Source organism: Nothobranchius furzeri, chromosome 10, assembly GCF_043380555.1.
Source record: "Nothobranchius furzeri strain GRZ-AD chromosome 10, NfurGRZ-RIMD1, whole genome shotgun sequence".
Lineage (NCBI taxonomy): Eukaryota > Metazoa > Chordata > Actinopteri > Cyprinodontiformes > Nothobranchiidae > Nothobranchius > Nothobranchius furzeri.
The window spans coordinates 31,604,315-31,623,031 of record NC_091750.1 but is presented as its reverse complement, the minus strand read 5'-3'; the positions used below and the strand labels follow the sequence as shown (position 1 = coordinate 31,623,031).

At 44.8% G+C, this 18,717-nt stretch overlaps 1 protein-coding gene across 4 annotated transcripts in view; it reads left to right on the top strand.

Moving 5' to 3' along the window:
• Positions 1 to 18,717, top strand: part of vps13d (vacuolar protein sorting 13 homolog D) — a 206,285-nt gene that overhangs the window by 122,240 nt on the left and 65,328 nt on the right. For all 4 annotated transcript variants that reach the window (XM_054745595.2, XM_054745599.2, XM_054745598.2 and 1 more), the window contains exons 42-51: positions 3,688 to 3,823; positions 3,934 to 3,981; positions 4,116 to 4,266; positions 9,418 to 9,634; positions 9,806 to 10,056; positions 10,141 to 10,332; positions 11,504 to 11,630; positions 11,803 to 11,945; positions 12,059 to 12,189; positions 17,374 to 17,549. In XM_054745595.2, coding sequence (XP_054601570.1) covers positions 3,688 to 3,823; positions 3,934 to 3,981; positions 4,116 to 4,266; positions 9,418 to 9,634; positions 9,806 to 10,056; positions 10,141 to 10,332; positions 11,504 to 11,630; positions 11,803 to 11,945; positions 12,059 to 12,189; positions 17,374 to 17,549 — 1,572 coding nt within the window. The remainder of the gene's footprint in view (positions 1 to 3,687; positions 3,824 to 3,933; positions 3,982 to 4,115; positions 4,267 to 9,417; positions 9,635 to 9,805; positions 10,057 to 10,140; positions 10,333 to 11,503; positions 11,631 to 11,802; positions 11,946 to 12,058; positions 12,190 to 17,373; positions 17,550 to 18,717) is intronic.

Genomic DNA, 18,717 nt, shown 5'->3' with positions numbered 1-18,717 from the left:
CTCAGATTTGGAGGTGCTGATCCTCATCCCAGCCGCTTCACATTCGGCCGCGAACCTACCCAGCAAGAGCTGAAGGTCAGAGCTGGATGAAGCTAGGAGGACCACATCATCCGCAAAAAGCAGAGACGAGATTCTCCTGCCACCAAACTCGACACACTCCACACCACGGCTGCGTCTAGAAATTCTGTCCATAAAAGTGATGAACAGAACCGGTGACAAAGGGCAGCCCTGGCGGAGTCCAACCCTCACTGGGAACAGGTCCGACTTACTACCGGCTATGCGGACCAAACTCACGCTCCTCTGGTAAAGGGACTGAATGGCCCTTAACAGAAAGCCACCCACCCCATACTCCTGGAGCGTCCCCCACAGGGTGCCCCTGGGGACACGGTCATAAGCCTTCTCCAAATCCACAAAGCACATGTGGATTGGTTGGGCAAACTCCCATGCCCCCTCCATCACCCTTGCAAGGGTATAGAGCTGGTCCACAGTTCCACGGCCAGGACGAAAACCACATTGCTCCTCCTCTATCTGAGATTCAACTATCGATCGGACCCTCCTCTCCAGTACCTTGGCGTAGACCTTTCCAGGGAGGCTGAGGAGTGTGATCCCCCTATAGTTGGAACACACCCTCAGGTCACCCTTCTTAAAGATGGGGACCACCACCCCGGTCTGCCACTCCCTAGGAACTGCCCCCGATGACCACGCAATGTTGTAGAGACGTGTCAACCATGACAGCCCTACAACATCCATAGCCTTGAGATACCCAGGACGAACCTCATCCGCCCCCGGGGCTCCGCCGCTGTGTAGTTGTTTGACTACCTCAGCAACTTCTGCCCCCGAGATCGGACAGTCCATCCCCAGGCCTCCCAGCTCTGGTTCCTCCTCGGAATGCGCATTGGTGGGATTGAGGAGCTCCTCAAAGTATTCCTTCCACCGTCCGACTATAGCCTCAGTTGACGTCAGCAGCTCCCCATCCCCACTGTAAACAGTGTGAGCGAGTTGCTGCCTTCCTCTCCTGAGGCGCCGGACAGTTTGCCAGAACCTCTTTGGAGCCGATCGATAGTCTTTCTCCATGGCCTCACCAAACTCCTCCCACGCCCGAGATTTTGCCTCGGCAACTGCCACTGCTGCACCCCGCTTGGCTATCCGGTACCTGTCTGCTGCCTCCGGAGACCCACAGACCAGCCACGCCCTGTAGGCCTCCTTCTTCAGCCTGACGGCTCCCCGAACCTCTGGTGTCCACCAGCGGGTACGGGGGTTGCCACCACGACTGGCACCGGCCACCTTACGACCACAGCTAGCAACAGCCGCCTCGACAATCGCAGAGTGGAACAAGGCCCACTCGGACTCAATGTCCCCCACTGCTCTCGGGACGTGGTCAAAGCTCTGCCGGAGGTGGGAGTTGAAGACCGTCTTGACAGGTTCTTCTGCCAGGCGTTCCCAGCAGACCCTCACTATGCGTTTGGGTCTGCCAGGTCTACGCGGCATGTTCCCTTGCCATCTGATCCAACTCACCACCAGGTGGTGATCAGTTGACAGCTCCGCCCCTCTCTTCACTCGGGTGTCCAAAACATACGGCCGCAGGTCAGATGATACGACTACAAAATCTATCATCGACCTGTGACCTAGGCTGCCCTGGTACCAAGTGTACCGGTGGGCATCCTTATGTTCGAACATGGTGTTCGTTATGGCCAAACTGCGGCTTGCACAGAAGTCCAATAACAAAACACCGCTCGAGTTCTGATCAGGTGGGCCGTTCCTCCCAATCACACCCCTCCAGGTCAAGCTGTCATTGCCCACGTGAGCATTGAAGTCCCCCAGCAGGACAATGGAGTCCCCTGATGGAGCACTATCTAGCACTCGTCCCAGGGACTCCAAAAAGGGTGGGTACTCTGAACTGATATTTGGCCCATAAGCACAAACAACAGTCAGGACCCGTTCCCCGACCCGAAGGCGCAAGGAAGCTACCCTCTTGTCCCCCGGGGTAAACCCCAACACACAGGCAGAGAGTCTCGGGGCTAACAAAAAGCCAACCCCAGCCCTCCGCCTCTCACCCGGAGCAACTCCAGCAAAGTAGAGTGTCCAACCCCTCTCCAGGTCTCGGGTTCCAGAGCCAATGCAATGTGTCGAGGTGAGTCCGACTATATCTAGCCGGTACCGCTCAACCTCTGCCACAAGCTCCGGCTCCTTCCCCGCCAGCGAGGTGACGTTCCATGTCCCAAAAACTAGTTTTCTTGTCCGGGGATTGGACCGCCAAGGCTCCCGCCTTGGTCTGCCACCCGATTCACATTGCACCGGACCCTTCATGTTCCTCCTGCGGGTGGTGGGTCCACAGTTGGACGAGCCCATGTATCCGGTTCGGGCTGGGCCCGGCCGGGCCCCATGGGCGAAAGCCCGGCCACCAGGCGCTCGCTCACGGGCCCCAACCCCAGGCCTGGCTCCAGGGTGGGACCCCGGTAACCCTCCGGGCCGGGTACTCCGACTCTTCGTTTTCACCGCCATGAAAGATCCTTCGAACCGTTCTTTGTCTCACCCTTCACCTAAGACCAATTTGTCATGGGAGACCCTACCAGGGGCACTAAGTGCCCCAGACAACATAGCTCCTAGGATCATTAGGGCACTCAAACTCCTCCACCACGATAAGGTGACGGCCTGGAGGAGTTTTTATCACTTAAGAAATATCTCCAAACTGCGAAGTTTGATATCAAACATGAACTTTAAATGGTTCACCATGCATTTATCTCCTCCCATCTAGATTACTGTAACACACAACATATTTTAACAAAAAGCCCTTGACCGCCTTCAGTTGGTCCAGAACTCTGCAGCGAGGCTCCTAACTGGAGCAAACAGAAGAGCACACATCACTCCTGTTCTGGAGTCTCTGCACTGGTTACCCGTTAACTCTAGAGTTCATTTAGAGTCCTGACTAGAACCTTCAGGGCTCTACATGGTCAAGCTCTTACTGAACTGTTAAAGCCTGATGCTCCAACCCGAGCCCTCAGGTCCACCCACCAGAACCTTCTAGACGTTCCAAAGACCAGATGGGGGGGGGGGGAAGAGAATAAAAGTATGCATAGAGAAACAGACCTGGAATGCAGCTGTCCCTAATCTTGGCTGGTAACCATGGCAACACGTGCAGTGTCACTTCACCTTGTTTTATTGTTTTATTTAGAAATACCAAATCTAACATCTCTTTATGACAAATTCTAAGTGTTACCTATTAAAAACAATAAATAACATTAAAAAGTCTAAACATTAATGCCTTCTTTTGGAAATGTAATACTTTAAGGTCCTAAAAGCTGTTTTTAAACTGTAAGACCCCACGGCCACCCTGCAGAAGTGGCTCATCACAATAATACAACCCGATCCTATCTTCACCTGTGTGGTGATCATCTGATGGGCTATAATGGATTATACTTGAAGCAAAGATGTTCCACTGCCGTTCGTACTGCTGATGCCTCCAGCGTCAGTTGGGATCTTTTCTTATAGACATAGAGGTCTGAATCTATATTTTTACTACTAATTTAAACTACAATGACTACTTCTACTCACTGCCTCCACATATCTTCTGACAGCTGGAAAGACACTCATTATGAACCAAGAACATGATCCTGTAACTATCCAGAGTGAAAACTGAGTGTCTAACTTTTTCATTGTAATTATTTCTTTCTACTTCCTCCCCTGCAGACACACACACGAGCTGAAACTTCACCAGCTATTAGTCCAAGTGTGTGGATGGGAGCAGGTCAAGCCGGTGTCGGTGGACAAAGTGGGCGTTTTCTTCAGATATGCCACTCCAGACAGAAACTATTCCTCTAACACTGTGAGCACTGGCTCGTTATTCATTGTTCTGTTCTTTTCTTTCACACTAGTGCTCACTATTGCTTTGAAGGGTGTTTTGTGTTCTGTTGATGATAAAACTTGTTCTCACAGGTTGGCAGCCCAGTCAGCAAGACCAACATAATCCACCCTCATGTTTATGTAAGTCTTTTGAGACTTCTGCAGAGAGCAACTTCCTCTAGTTGGCCTGCCTGAAGTACCACTGAACCCTTTAGATAGGGCTCAGCAAATCAGTTTTGTACTGATACCTCGCTCTGTTGCTTTTGGACCTTCAGTTCTCAGCCCTGCCCCCTGTCAGAGTGGTCTTTGCCATCACTATGGAAGGTAGTGCCAGGAAGGTCATCACAGTGCGCTCTGCCCTCATGGTGAAGAACAAGTTGGATGTTCTGATGGAGGTTCGGCTCGACAGCCCTTCTGCACCTGACAGTAAGATGCTGGATCACGTCCCGCCTCCTACACACCCACTTTCTGCCATAAATGGACGAAGCAAACAATGTTAGAAATATTGTGCATATATATAAACCTGTTACTGGGTTACATGTCATGGGTTACGGTTAGACATGGCCACATTCTCTCCAGCATCTCCCGAGTGAAGTACTTTTGCTTTGGAGTTCCTTTATTTTAGGAGTAATGAGAGATCTCGTAGTATTCCTCCAGGAAAACTCCCTCCATTCCTCTGAACAGGTAGTAGTTCTAACAGTCTTGCATATGTTAGACCAGTCAGCGTCTGGCCGTGTTAAGTTAGCCTCTTTTTTAGGGTTCCAAGCCCAAAGGGCATTGGAACCCTATTGTTTTTCTACGGATTTTTCATTATTCTTCTTCTCCGCTAATACTGTATGGGGGCAAGAGCCTGAAATTGCCAGGAAAAATCTGATATGGCAGTCTGATAGAAAATCCTGACCGCTACTCAGGTTCGAAAATTTGGACCCCGAATCACCTAGATGGCGCTATTGCGGAGGTGAATACGTTTGAGCTACTAGCTCCCAAACCATAGGCTCTACAGTCAAAAAACTTTATATGGACATGATCCTTGGATGATTCTGCATCTTTTCTGTATTGGCCACGCCCATTTCCGCCTAACTAGATTTTTTGCTAGATCTCAAAAAACGCAAAACGTAGTTTTAATCACCTATTCGTCATTTTTCGTCAAATCAACTTCAACCTTTGAACATATGATCTATGGAGGAAGAGAAGTTGTTGTGATGAAGAAAAATGTGGAATTATTGAAAATTGGGTTAATGACACCATGTCAAATTCAGTGCGCTAGCTAGCACATGTCCTAATTGATTATATCTTCAACAATTTTCAAGATAAAATGATGAGACTCTAGACCCTTACAAAGTATGAGCGATAAACCCTACCTACGTAATTTTGTTTGGATTCACCAATAGGGGGCGCTAAAGATTCAAAAAGTTTGTTTCAGCAAAACAGCTTGATGGATTTCCACAAAACTTGGCAGATATGTTTATCATTGGACCCTTACACTATATTTAGAAAATGATTAAAAAGTGGGTGTGGCTTATAGGCTATAAATAGGCTTTAAAAGTTTTTGCCCTTTTACTCATGAAAAATATATATTCTGTACAGAAAGTTACAAATCAAACCAGTCATAGTGACATCTACAATCACAGAAAAAAATTAGAATTTTGTCCAATAGATGGCGCTGTTGTACCCCAAAAATGTTTATGGCATGTTTCTCCCCATTACATTGGTAAAAAAACAAAGGGTCTCATCCAGTATGTTCATTGATTCAGTCAAATTTAGGTGAGTATTTTAAAAAATAATTTAAACTTATGCTAATTAGTAGAAATTTGCATAGTAAGTCAAACGTACTTTCGTTAACTCCTCCCGGCCGTCCAACACAATCACATCACTACTTTCCCTGACAAGAGAGGAGGAGCGGCTGACCAAACGATGTGAAGGGATTTTGGATAATTTGCTTCTTTGTTTTTATATGATTTTTTAAAATAATTTTGGGGGAATGAAACAGTTTTTTTAGCATAACTTCAAAAGATTTGGACATTTTTCAAAGCTATTCATAACCACCATACCTAAGGTCAATTCAAGTGGATATCTTGACTTTCAGTTTCATTCAACAATAGGGGGCGCTATAAATAGGAAGACATTATACTGCTGAACTGGCTAAATGGATCTGCACGAAACTTAGTGGTTGTCATTATTATAGAGTCGTAAGACTACATTATCAATATGATAATGATTGATCAAAGTGGGCATGGTTTATGATCATTTAAAATTTCAAATTTGAAAAATTTCCTAAAAATCATTATTTGCATGTAAGAGGCTAAGATTTTCAGGTTGTGTTAACTGGGTAGGCTGGAGCTTATGTCACATTCTGGTCAAAGTTGGGATCGATCCTTCAACCTTTTAGAGCCATTCCCATCTGTACCTGGTCGATCCTGCCCGGATAGCTCCAGATGGCCCCAGCTTGGCCCGGCTGATTCCACACATCCTTGCTTAGGTATGGAAGGAATGCAGTCAGATACATTTTTAGGTTCTAGGTAATCAGCATGATAATGAATGAGAATGAATTGAGCATGCCATAAGCCCATGTGGGTTGATCCTACCCACCAATCAGAGGCTTGCTCTAGTGGAAGGTGTGAATATGCTGTCAGCAGGGGGAGTGTTGGCCCTGGTCAGCCTGAAGCAGACCCCCTCAGAAAGAGGGCTGAAAAACAGTCTCGTTGCACCCTAAAAATAGGACGGGACGCCGGCGGGAGAACGTGTCTTTGGGGCGGGGCTGCGTGAGGAGGGGGGAAGTTGAGGGCGGGGACGGGTGGGCGACTGGCGCTGGTGGCTTGGAACCCGTTGATAACTGCTTGCAGTTCTAGTCCCATTTGAGTTTGATGTTCGTTGTAGAATTTCTCTTTTCCATCATTAAAATAGAGTAAACTGTTTGTTTTGGGTTAAGATTTCCTTTACCTGTTTCGACGAGAGGATGAATTTCATTGACTTTGAAGTTATGTTTATAATGTCTAAGTTGGAGGTATCTAAAAAGGTCTAATATAAGTTATACTTTGTTACCATCTGTTGAAAGCTGTTTAACCCTCCATCCGTTATTATTTCCCAATAGGCGGTGACGCCTTGCTCAGCCCACAGTTTAAATCTTGAATCTAATTTTGCGGGTAGGAGATTTGAGTCATAAGCACACTACTACTACTAAGGACAGCGTAATATTTTTGTGTCTGTCTCAATTTTGCTATTTAAATTTTTTTTCAGCCAGATGGTGAGTGGCACTTTTATCAGATGTGGGTTATTTTTCATTAATGACTGCATTATGAATCTGTCACCCGCCATGGCTGACAAAGGAAGGTGTGTTTCTTTTTGAACTATGTCTTTCCATTTAGCATCATTGTTTGGATCACAACAAGCTAGTAACGTTTTCAGCTGAGCAGCTTGGTAATAACTTTCTAAGGATGGCACTGCTAGTCCGCCTTTATTTTTGGGCAGCTTCAAGGTTTCCGCTCTGATCCTTGGTCTCAGTTTTCCCCAAATCAATTTCAAAATCATTCTATTCCATTTTGTAAACTGGATAGGGGGAACTTCTACTGGTAGTGCAAAAAGAGGAAGAGTAGTTTTGGTAATATTGTCATTTTTATTAAGTCAATCCTATGGTACATGTTTAATAGTAACAGTTGCCATCTGGATAAACTAGCTTCGATGCAAATAGGTTGGTTAATAATCTAGGAAATTAAATCACAAGGTATTTTATAACTTGATTGTTCCAATTGCCCTTTAAACGTTGTGTTTATGTGGCTTATAATTAACGGTGTGTATTATGGAGATTTAATTTGTAGCCTGAGTGACTGCTGAATATCTTGAGTGTTTGTCTTAGAGCTGGTATGCTCTGGTCTGGATTTGCTAGGGTCAACAAGACATCATCGGCATATAAACAAATTTTATATAGTTCGTTCAGGATGGATACCCCTGCACTTTCCTCACAGTCTCGAATGGACTGCGCGAGGTGTTGAATGTATAATGCAAACAGGGCCGGACCTAGGGGGCATCCTTGTCTCTATCCTCTGTCCAAAGGAAAGGGCTTGGTTAGGTCTCCGTTTATCTTTATCTCAGCTACCGGTGAGTCATATCAATTTTTGAGGCAGCCTATTATTTGATTATTAAATCCAAATCTCTTGAGTACTTCAAACAGAAATTCCCATCCAACTGAATCAGAGGCCTTTTCTCTATCAAGGCTAAGCATTCCTGCCTGAGTATTTTTTATGTAATAAATATTTTGAAAGGCTCTTTTCACGTTGTCGTGGGTTTGTCTACTTTTAAGAAAGCCTGTTTGATCCATGTCTATGAGCTGAGGTCAGATATTTTCTAGACGTTTCGATAAGATCGAAGCAAATATTTTATAATCTGAATTTAATACAGAGATGGGACGACACGAGCTGCATTCTGACTTTTCCTTCCCCGGTTTAAATACCACTGATATCAGGGCATATTTCCAGGATGCTGGAGGCGTTCCTCCCTCCAGTATATGGTTAAAGCATTGACATGATAAAGGTGTTAAAACCTGTCTGAAGTGTTTGTACCACTCGGAAGGAAAACCGTCTAGGTGTGGCATCTTATTTGATTTTAGTTTAGAAATAATTTTGTGTATTTCATCTTCTGTGATTGTTTCGGTTAGTGTTTTATTTTGTTCTGTGCCTATAGACTGCAAGTCCAAGGCATTTAAATATGTCTCAACATTTGATTTATCAGTTCCGGGGGGTTGGCTATAAAGGTTTGTGTAGTATGATATAAAAGATTGTTGAATTTCCTCAGGTTGATATTGCACCATGTGAGCACCTGTGTGTGTACACGCGCTTGTTTATGTAAGGTTTCTCTGTAGGAGCGTCCAATAGAGAGTGTGAGGGACCACAGATCCGCCCCCCAAAGATGTGTAGGAGACGGGGGGAGCTCCAGGTCCCAGAGATCCAGGCGCTGCCCCAGAACACAGGAACCCCAAGGAGACTGCAACCAGAAAGGCCCCCGCCCCCCTCGAGAGGCACAGAGGGTCGTCCCGGGGGGCCACAGCCAGCAGCAGGCAGTGCCCCTGGTTTTGGCAATCATAAACGAGCACAGAGTGCGCACGTCGTAAAACACGAGCAAAGTGCAACACAAATGTAAAAGTTATGGGCGGCAACAGATGGCAAGCCAGCACTGGCCCCATCTTGAAATGATCCTAAACTCGTCCTCTGAGTTCTTCAAACAGTTTCAGTCGGACTTCCGTCATCTTCACAGCTCTGAGTCAGCACTTCCCAAAATCACCAATGGCCTTCTCAACGCGCCTGACTCTGGTTGATTGTCCAGCATGTTTTACTAGTTTTTCTGCGCCAACACAATGGATTCCTGGATGAATCGCCTGTTCAGCAGCTCATCAGGCTCTGCAGCAGCCTGTTAATCACCTGCTGATTCAAACCAGGTGTGCTATAGCTGAGAAAAAACTAAAGCCTGCTGGATAGTGGCCTTCGACGACCAGCATTTCCCACCCCTGGCTTAGATGACCCTATTGAACTAAGTAGATTTGTTTTTTTACACCATGTGTTGTATCTTTTGTTTATGCTTGGACAGAACCAGTGGTGTTACCCCCAATCCCACCTAGCCAGGCTTTGGCCATTCCTCTCCATCTGACATCCTGGAGACTGCAGGCCCGGCCCAAAGACATGGGCATGTTCTTCTGTAAGGTTCCCATTCACTGGACCAGTGTGGATCGGCCTGGAGAGATTAGCAGCAGTAAGAGGGAGTGCCAGTTGGCTGACTTTGATGACAGCCTCAAACGTAACTTCAGGTAGATAAAACAGGTGAAACTCTGTGAAGCTTTCTGTCTACCCCCCCTACACCAGCTTTTTTACCTGCTACCTGTCAAGAGTTGTGGTCGCTGAGCCGTTGTTATTGCTTTAGTAACCCCTATCTACCCCCCACCCCCCGCATTTTTCTGGCATTCCTCTCTATTTTGCAGGTTTTGTGTGGTCATCAAGAAGGAGAACTACCCAGACCAGCAGCCCGCTAAGAGGCAGGTTTCTGGAAGTGTGCATCATATCTATCAGCAGCCGGGTCACACCGTTTACCTGATGCCTACCATGGTTCTTGTAAACGTGCTACCGTGTGATCTTAACTTCTACATTAAAGGAACTGCTATCAAAGGCTTGCTGAAGCCAGGGAAAGAGGCAGTGCTTCACTCTGCTGATACCTCACAGAACATGGAGCTTGGTCAGCCAGTCTTCTCTCGGTAATTGACCCTGGTATTGGTCCTAATCATTCACATGTTTTCATGAGGCTCTTGCTATGTTTTAGGAGTGTTGCTGGAGAGTTTCCCCGTGTGCAAAGAGCTGCTGATTCCTCCCGGCACTCAGAATTATGTGGTGCGCATGAGGCTGTATGACACCAGCAAACGCCTCCTGTGTTTAACTATCCGCATCGTCCTGCGAGCTCAAGGAGCACTGAAGATCCTCGTTTCTGCCCCCTACTGGCTCGTCAACAAGACTGGTAATGTTATCGTACGAGCTGCAAAACTTGTTTGTTGTCTTGCTGTGCGAATGAAAAAAAAGCTAATTATCCATCCACAGGTCAAGAATGTAGGACCTGTATGTGATGATTAGTGTAAAGCACTGGAAGTTTGGTTAAACTAGATAAGTAGCTATTTAGTTTATTTAATGAAGTTAATTTATGTTGCATCAAATCACAACAAGAGCACTGAAGCCACAATAGAGGCCAGCTGATATATTCAGTTTCTTCTATATCGACCATCAACCGAAATTATTTTTAAACGCCGATTTAAAAAAAAAAAAATTCAGGCACCTGTGTGGCCAACTGCCACCACTATTATGGGCCATTCCCATCTGTACCGGGTCGGCCCGGGCCGGGTAGCCCCAGTCGGCCCCAGCCTGGCCCGGTTGATTCCACACATCCTTGCCTTAAGCCCATGTGGGCTGATTCTACCCACCAATCAGAGGCTTGCTCTAATGGAAGGTGTGAATTTGCTGTCAGCAGTGGGTGTGTTGGCCCTGGTCGGCCTGAAGCAGACCCCCTCCAGAAGAGGGCTGAGAATGAGCCTTGGTTGGCCCGGAAAAATACCAGGCCACCCAGATATGTAAACAACCTACGCTACCCGGCCCGGGCCGACCCGGTACAGATGGGAATGGCCCATTAGACTGAAGAAAGGACCCGACGGACCCCAACACACCATTCTTTTTGATGTTTAGAGTTTGTTTTATATTATAAGTTCAATAAATATAAAGAGATTTATTGACGTATTTAAATTGCACACAGTGATCTTTCACAGTCAATGTGCTGCTAAAACGTGTTTATATCAACCTTAATAATCAGCTTTAGAAATCAGCTTCTGCCTTTTTAAGGCCATGTCGGCCAGCCTCTAGTTCACAAAGTAAACATTCCAATTGAACCTACTTACCATCCATTGAGTTTGGTTTATTTTGCCAGCTAAAGGTGAGAAAGCCAGCGGATTACGTTGAGTCGCTGACTTACAACGTGTCTAGCAGTGGAAACAATTCAGACTTGAAGGTCTAAGGAAGTTGGACTTTTTTCCACTGAATTAGTTCTTTAGCTTGAAGATGCTCAAACTGGTATAGGAAAAAGTCAGATTCTGTGGAATAAAAGTAAATTCTTCCTTTTTTTAAAAATATTTTTCATTTGTTAGGGTTGCCGGTCATTTTCCGTCAGGACAATGGCAAGGCTGATGCAGCGGGGCAATTTGAGGAGCATGAGTTGGCTCGAAGTCTCAGTCCGTTACTCTTCTCGTACACGGACAAGGAGCAGCCTTCTATGTGAGTGTGTGGTCCTTACCAACAAATTATGTTCCTCTCAAGCAGGATATTCTGTGTTCAGGTTTTACTAAGGGTGCACCGAGCTATCGGCCCCGATCTCTGTTTTCTTTTCAAGATCAGTGATGGGGCAATAGGTGCACCCCTAGTTTTTACCACCATGTCTTGGTTCCAGGTGCACAATGCGTGTGGGTAAAGGTATCCACCCAGATGGGGTTCCAGGCTGGTGTCAAGGGTTCTCCTTGGATGGAGGAAGTGGAGTTAGAGCAGTGAAAGTGATCCAGCAGGGAAACCGGCCGGGCCTCATCTACAATATAGGTACGTTTTTACAGTTCTGTTGTTACAGCAGCCGGAGTTACAGTAAACAGAGCTGGCCACTTCTCAGACTTGCTGATTGGTCCACCAGCCATGAATGTCTCTGATTCCCACAGGCATCAGCGTGCGTAAAGGAAAGGGGAACTACAGAGACACTCACATTGTGACCTTTGCCCCTCGATACCTCCTGGACAACCGCTCCACGCACAAACTGGCTTTTGCTCAGAGGGAGTTTGCAAGAGGAAAGGTGAGACAGATTCAGTGGGTGCTCTCTCTGCAAGTGCTGCTGTTCTCTGTTCACTGCACGAGGCTGGGAGCAGGCCGTGGTAGTGGGTCACTTTGCCTTGCATTGAGGGGGTGCTCAGCTCATCGTTACCCCAGTAAGAACGAGACCAGTGTGATTGGTGGCATGACCTTGGTCCTTGGGTATTTTAGGTTGGTTGTGTTTATGAGTTATGTGAGAGCGGAAGTGTGTGATTGTTACTGTTTTATCCATCAGGTCAGGTGTAATCTTCCTCCCTCTCCAGGAACATCTAGGGCCCGCATCACACTTTGCGATTTTCGGCCATCTTAACCAGATCCCTCGTCGGGAGCACAATCATGTAAAAAAACGGTGAACATGAGAGTGATTTTCAAATCTGTGGTTGTCTAGTGTGACCGGCTCTGCAACAGCTTTTTGAGCCGTCCCATGACCCAAATTGGTCTCCCGACAGTCTGCAAACATGCTGTAAAACCTACGACTCATGTCTGCAATCGACCAATGAAAACACACCTTTGGGATGCCTCTCTGAGCTACGGTTTCAATTTATGTTTAAAATGTGGATTATAAATGTAAAGTGTTTAACATCTATTTAAGGAACTGTAAGACATGAGATTCCATAGTAGATATGAAATCAATCTTACGGACCTTTGGGTTATTTTAACCAGAAGATTTGAACTTTTTATTGCAGGGATTATGTAACACTTGTATTAACTGAGAGACAAGAGAAGAGAGAGTCACCCTTAAAACGTTTAAGAAGATTTATTTCTAAACAATTTTAAACAATATTAACTGGAACTCTAACTGATGAATGGATCTGGTGTGAATGAGACGTGAGATGGATGGTGTATGTGTGAGTGATGTAATCAGAACTCTCGTATCCGGAGAAGCAAGTCTGAATGATGTTGTGATGTTTTGCTTTAGCTATGATTGGAGTATGATCGGAGTTTCATAAACACATGAGACGCCATCTTGTCGCTCTGCACATACCCTTCAGATGAGACCTCCGTACAGATCCAGAATGCCAGGTCCTCGAACCCCCCTTTCGGTACCGGAGCCGATGAAACAGCGTCAGCAATACGACAGACCAGTCTTTGGGTTGTCTCCAGATAAAAAGCAACAGTTGGTTCACAGCGTCAGATGGACCCCCTTGGGTCAGTGAGTTCAGCTTTTATTCTGAAAGGAACTGTTGCTTAGTTGGTAAAATGCAACAGATTTTATCCAGCTTGTTGGTTCTTTGCTTTAAAAGGAAGTCCGGGTGGCCGGTCCAACACTGATCTTGGCATGCGGTGAACTGCAGTGAACTCCAGTAAACTGTTGAGAACTGATGAGAACTGAACTAAGATGTCGTGGGGACTGGTTTTATTAATCTGGATGTTTTGATTTCTGGTCGAATCAAAGTTGGCAGATTTATAAACACCACAGAAACTATGCCACGCTTCAGAAAGAAAAGTTCTGATTGGATGAGTAAAAAATGTGTCATGCGTTTACATTACGTGTAGTCAGAATGTCTAGTGCAGCTAGATTAAAATCATATTACTTAGTAAAGCATATTAATCATAACATTGTCATTTCACTGATTGGTCAACATTAAATTATTGACTAACACTTTGTTTGATTAGCTTATTAAAAATAGAGTTCTTTGATTTATTAAAAGGAAAGAGTCCTTTATCGTCATTCTTCTCTTGAGCTGGAAAGGAAGCAGTTTAGAAGCAAATGCATGACCTTGAGGCAGTCTCATGCAGATTAGTACTGTGTCAGAGGCATCTGTGGAGAGAGGGTAAATAACCTTCGGTGGAATAGCTCCTTCATCACGTTACATACCCCCCTTTTCAAGGGCACGGTGGTCCGTCCAGAGACCACCTGACAATGAGCATACCAGAGTCTTGAAGGACTCCGACGACGGAGCAGGGTGCAATTCCCCAGGAAGAGGCCAAAAGTGGTGAGGTTCGGACTCCACTCCGAAGATCAGCCTCGCATACTCCTCGGGAAGCACACAAGTCAGCAGATTACCAAGATATCCCCGTAGAAGTAATAATAATAATAATAATAAACTACACAGCAGTTATTATTTCTGTTAATAGCCCCAGTTAAACCGGAGTTCTAGTAAAATAATTAAGCTACCTTTTTTGACCATCAGATAAATTGTGAAAACCGTGATTCTGTGATCTGTGAGAGCTGAGAGAAGATGAGCTCACGAACATAAAAATTAAAAGATCCCTTTGCTGTTGGTGAAAATCTCACATATTCAGCTGATAAGGATGGTTCAGAAGCGTTTAGCTGCGGAGGGACAGAGGAAGCTCTGCTCTGTGACAGCGGGTGTGAGGTGTCACAGCGGAGCTGCGGAGCAGTGAGACAGAAATCACGGCAAAAGTTTAGATATCGCAGCGATCTGTGACCGATCGTTGCTTCTCTGTAGTTTAGTGGGTTCTTGTCTGTAAAGGAGAAGGATGGATGACCAGCTGAGAGATCAGTTGTTGAGCAAAAATAAACAATCAATGATGAACAAGAATCTGCTTCTAGACCTGCAGAAAGAGAAAAACACACAACAATACAACAAGAGCAAGCTATCACTGCGTCAACCTGCTGAGGAAATATCAAATCAACATTGTTTTACTGAACCATCACACGATAATAAATCACAGTGATCCCAGAGATCCAGGAGCTGCCCCACAGCGCAGGGACCCGGAGACTGTAACCAGAAAAGCCCCAGCCCCCTCTCGAGAGGCACAGAGTATTGCCCCGGGGGGCCACAATCAACAGCCGGCAGAGTCCCGGGAGATATCCCAGGCCCGCCTGCAGCCTCCCACGCCCCAGCCGGCCGAGCCCGGAACCCAGCGACCCGAGACAAACAATCCTACCTAACCCATAGCGTAACACCTTCTCCTTCCTGCTTCACCCTACGTCCTGCCCACCGCCCCTCTCTCCATCCCCCAGTTCCCACTCACGGTTCCCAAAAGTGCAAAAAAACGTTGCACATGTGGTACTTAAAGAATTTTGACAATGTTGGCAGGTTTGCAGAAGTAGCATAAGACAACCTCAGGGAGCCTAAGTCATGTGCGTCTACTCCCGGACCATGGGGTCCCGGAAGAATGAAAGAAGGAATGGAAGTCAGCGGGGCTATGGAAGTACATAGTAAATAGGGAATTGTGAACAAAAGTGTTAGCAGTCAGGCTCATCTAGTACACTCTACTTTTAAAAACTGTACATGACCAGAGAATTCATCCACCCACCCACCTAGATGTTACGTATCCAAGGGGTCAGTTTTTCACCATCTAATTGACCTCAAGATAACCTTCATTTGCAGACATAAACCTGCTAATCTGCCTGGCCTCCAAATCCAGAAGGTCCTGCTCAGTGCTTGCATACAAGAAGACAGGACTTTACTGTACAGCTTAAATAATCATATGCTTTCAGTGAGCAAGATGTGTAAATCAAATGTTTGAATAATCTGTGCCTTAACCAATGAATTTACAACGAATATTGCTCTTACAGTGATCCATTTCAGATCTTATCTAGACCAGATCAGTATGTGTTGATTTATCAGCTTAATAGTTATCTACACTCATACACATTACAATAAGATACGTATTAATGTTAATATTCACTTCACATAAGTGTTTTAAAACATTCTCATTCACGAGTGTTAAACACCTTTGTATCTGAAGGAGGCGTGGCTTCTGAGGAATGTTTTGGTAAGCCCTCAAGACTTGGCACTTTCTGATTTGCCAGAATATGCCAGAATTTATAAATAACGAGTTTATTAAAACAAGAATTGCTTCCCGATTAATTCAGTTTCTAACTGACCCTTGAACCGGCCAATTTGGGAACAAGCATTTTTGAAACCATCTCCTTTGACCTGAGCCTCTCTGCAACTCTGCTGCTGATATCAGACTATCGGCTCTTCTAAGAGCCAAACAAACAGACTTAGACGCAAACAAGCATTCCAGCTTCCTGTCGTCACCTGGAGACATCTCAGACTAGACGGGTCCTATCGGATCTAATCTACGGGTTCCTGATATCAGAGATCCACTACACTGGCAGTGACCAGCACGACCTCTTGACCCCCTGGATCGCACGAGAATCTCCACACAAAAGGATGCGTAGATTTGACACAGATTGCGTCGGATAGTTTTTGATAAAGGGAGTTTTCCTCTCCACTGTCGCTGCATGCTTGCTTAGTATGAGGATTGCTGTATAGTCTTGATGCAACCTGCTGGGTTCCTTATATAGGAAACATTATTTCTGATTGGCTTAATGAACTGACCTGAATTGGAGTGTTTATTATGTGAAGTGCCTTGAGACGACTCTTGTCGTGATTTGGCGCTATATAAGTAAACTTGAATTGAATTGAATTGAATAAATCTCTTAATTAAACACATTCTTTTAAAACCCAGACTTCACAAATTCTCTCAGATACAAAAAATGGTTTTGCTAAACATCTAGCTTCCATTACAACATTTCACACATCACATTACATCACTTCATACCCATTACATCACATCTCATTATTCATATATTGTCATGTATAATCATTAGTGTAGGAAAAGAATTAAATTCATTTTATAAACTATACTGACTGTCTGAGTTAATACGAAGTGTGTTTATGATCCCTGAAGAAGCAAAGAAGCCTAGAATCTTCTGATTAAACATTCAAAGATCAATCAGGCTGATATTTCATATTTATATGGAATCATCACATCTTATTGGTCATAATTAACTTGTAGTGGTAATGTCAATCATCAAGTTCAATTTTACTACATACCCATTATTCAGTTTACCCACCTATTTATTCATTCATCCATCCAGCTGCATGAATTATGATAGTGACTGTTGGATTAGCTCCAATGTTTGGTTTGGTTTGGGGTGTGAACGGTAAGTGATGCATGTGAAGCCCGGTTCTAGGGTGGCTCTTGCAATACGTCATCAAGCAAGGAGGATGAAGCAAGCACACATTGACTGTGAAATACTAAGCAGTACCTGAAAAATGTTCCGAGTTTCCTGGTGAATTTTGTCATTTCCTAATGTTATCTGACCTGAAGGGAAAAGGGACTTTGGTTCAGGACCACTGAAGCTTAACCATGTGTGTTAATTATAAGGTAAAGCCTTTATCAGTGAGGACGAGTTTCTATGTTAATAAACTAAGATGTTCTCTCACTGCTGGTGGTGTAGGGCACATTCAACCCTGAGGGCTACATCTGCACTTTGCCCGGCTCGAGCGTTGTCTTTCACTGGCCTAGAAATGACTACGACCAGCTGCTGTGTGTGCGCCTCATGGACATGACCAACTGTACGTGGTCAGGAGGGTTTGAGATCAATAAACCCAAGTCCTTCCACGTCAACATGAGGTGAGTCTCTTTGTACTCTTTATGTTATTGGATTATGGTTATTGGGTCAATGATTTAATTTGATCTGATATCTTGATGCATCACGATTATTTCACATGAATTAGCTTTCATGGGTAAACAGAATAAGTCAGATATTTGATTTTTCAAATCAAAAACGTGTCTGACATGACGTGCCATCCCCCAGAAGCTCTTTATTCACAACAGTCTTTAGGACAATGGAAAGGGCAAAACATTTTAAACATTTGGTTGAAGATGTAAAAAAAACCAGTCACATCTCAGGCTGTAGGAGAAGCGTGGTCTGCAGATATCAACAAAACCTTAAGAAATCTGAAAACCTATAAGACACGTGCAATTACTGTCTTTAATTTAGGTTATGAAATCCATAATGGGTAAATATATTAGCTTTTAACGTCTTTGGGAAGCTTTAGAGTCAGATATGTGTGCTTCAGTTCAAAGGCACAAAAATTAATAACACAAAATGAACTGATTGGCTTCGTTTATTTTGTTAACTTTTGTCACAGACCAAAGTTAATGCTATTCTGGCCACGTTTTTGGAGTTATTGAAGGTTAAAGTTATCTAGGGGGCGCTGTGACCAATTACATAAAAATCCCATTGAGGTCAGCTTTGAATGACAAAGATGGTTTTCTTTTATTTTGGCATTAATCAGACGTTGTGTGTGTAATCTAGAGCCAGAGAGGCTAAAGGGGTTGGAACCATCAACCACATCAATGTGTTTGGTGCAGTCACGTGATGACACAAGCCAAGTTTAATTCCATTCTGACCTTGTATTAGGAAGTAATTAACTTTTAATCTTATCTAGGGGGCGCTGTGACCAATTACATAAAAATCCCATTGAGGTCCTCTTAGGGAGTCAAAGATGGCTTTGTGGTAGTTTTGCATCAGTCAGATGTTGCGTGTGCTTTCTAGAGCCAGAGAGCTGAAAGGGGGTGGAGCTAAAGGGATTTGAACCAACAACCGCTTCAATGTGTTTGGTGCAGTCACGTGATGACACAAGCCAAGCATAATGCCATTCTGACCTTGTCTTTAGATGTTAATAAAGTTTGAACCTATCTAGGAAGCACTGTGACCATTTACAACTAAATCCCATAGAGGTCATCTTTGGTCATCAAAGATCGTTTTCCGTTAATTTGGCATCAATCAAACGTT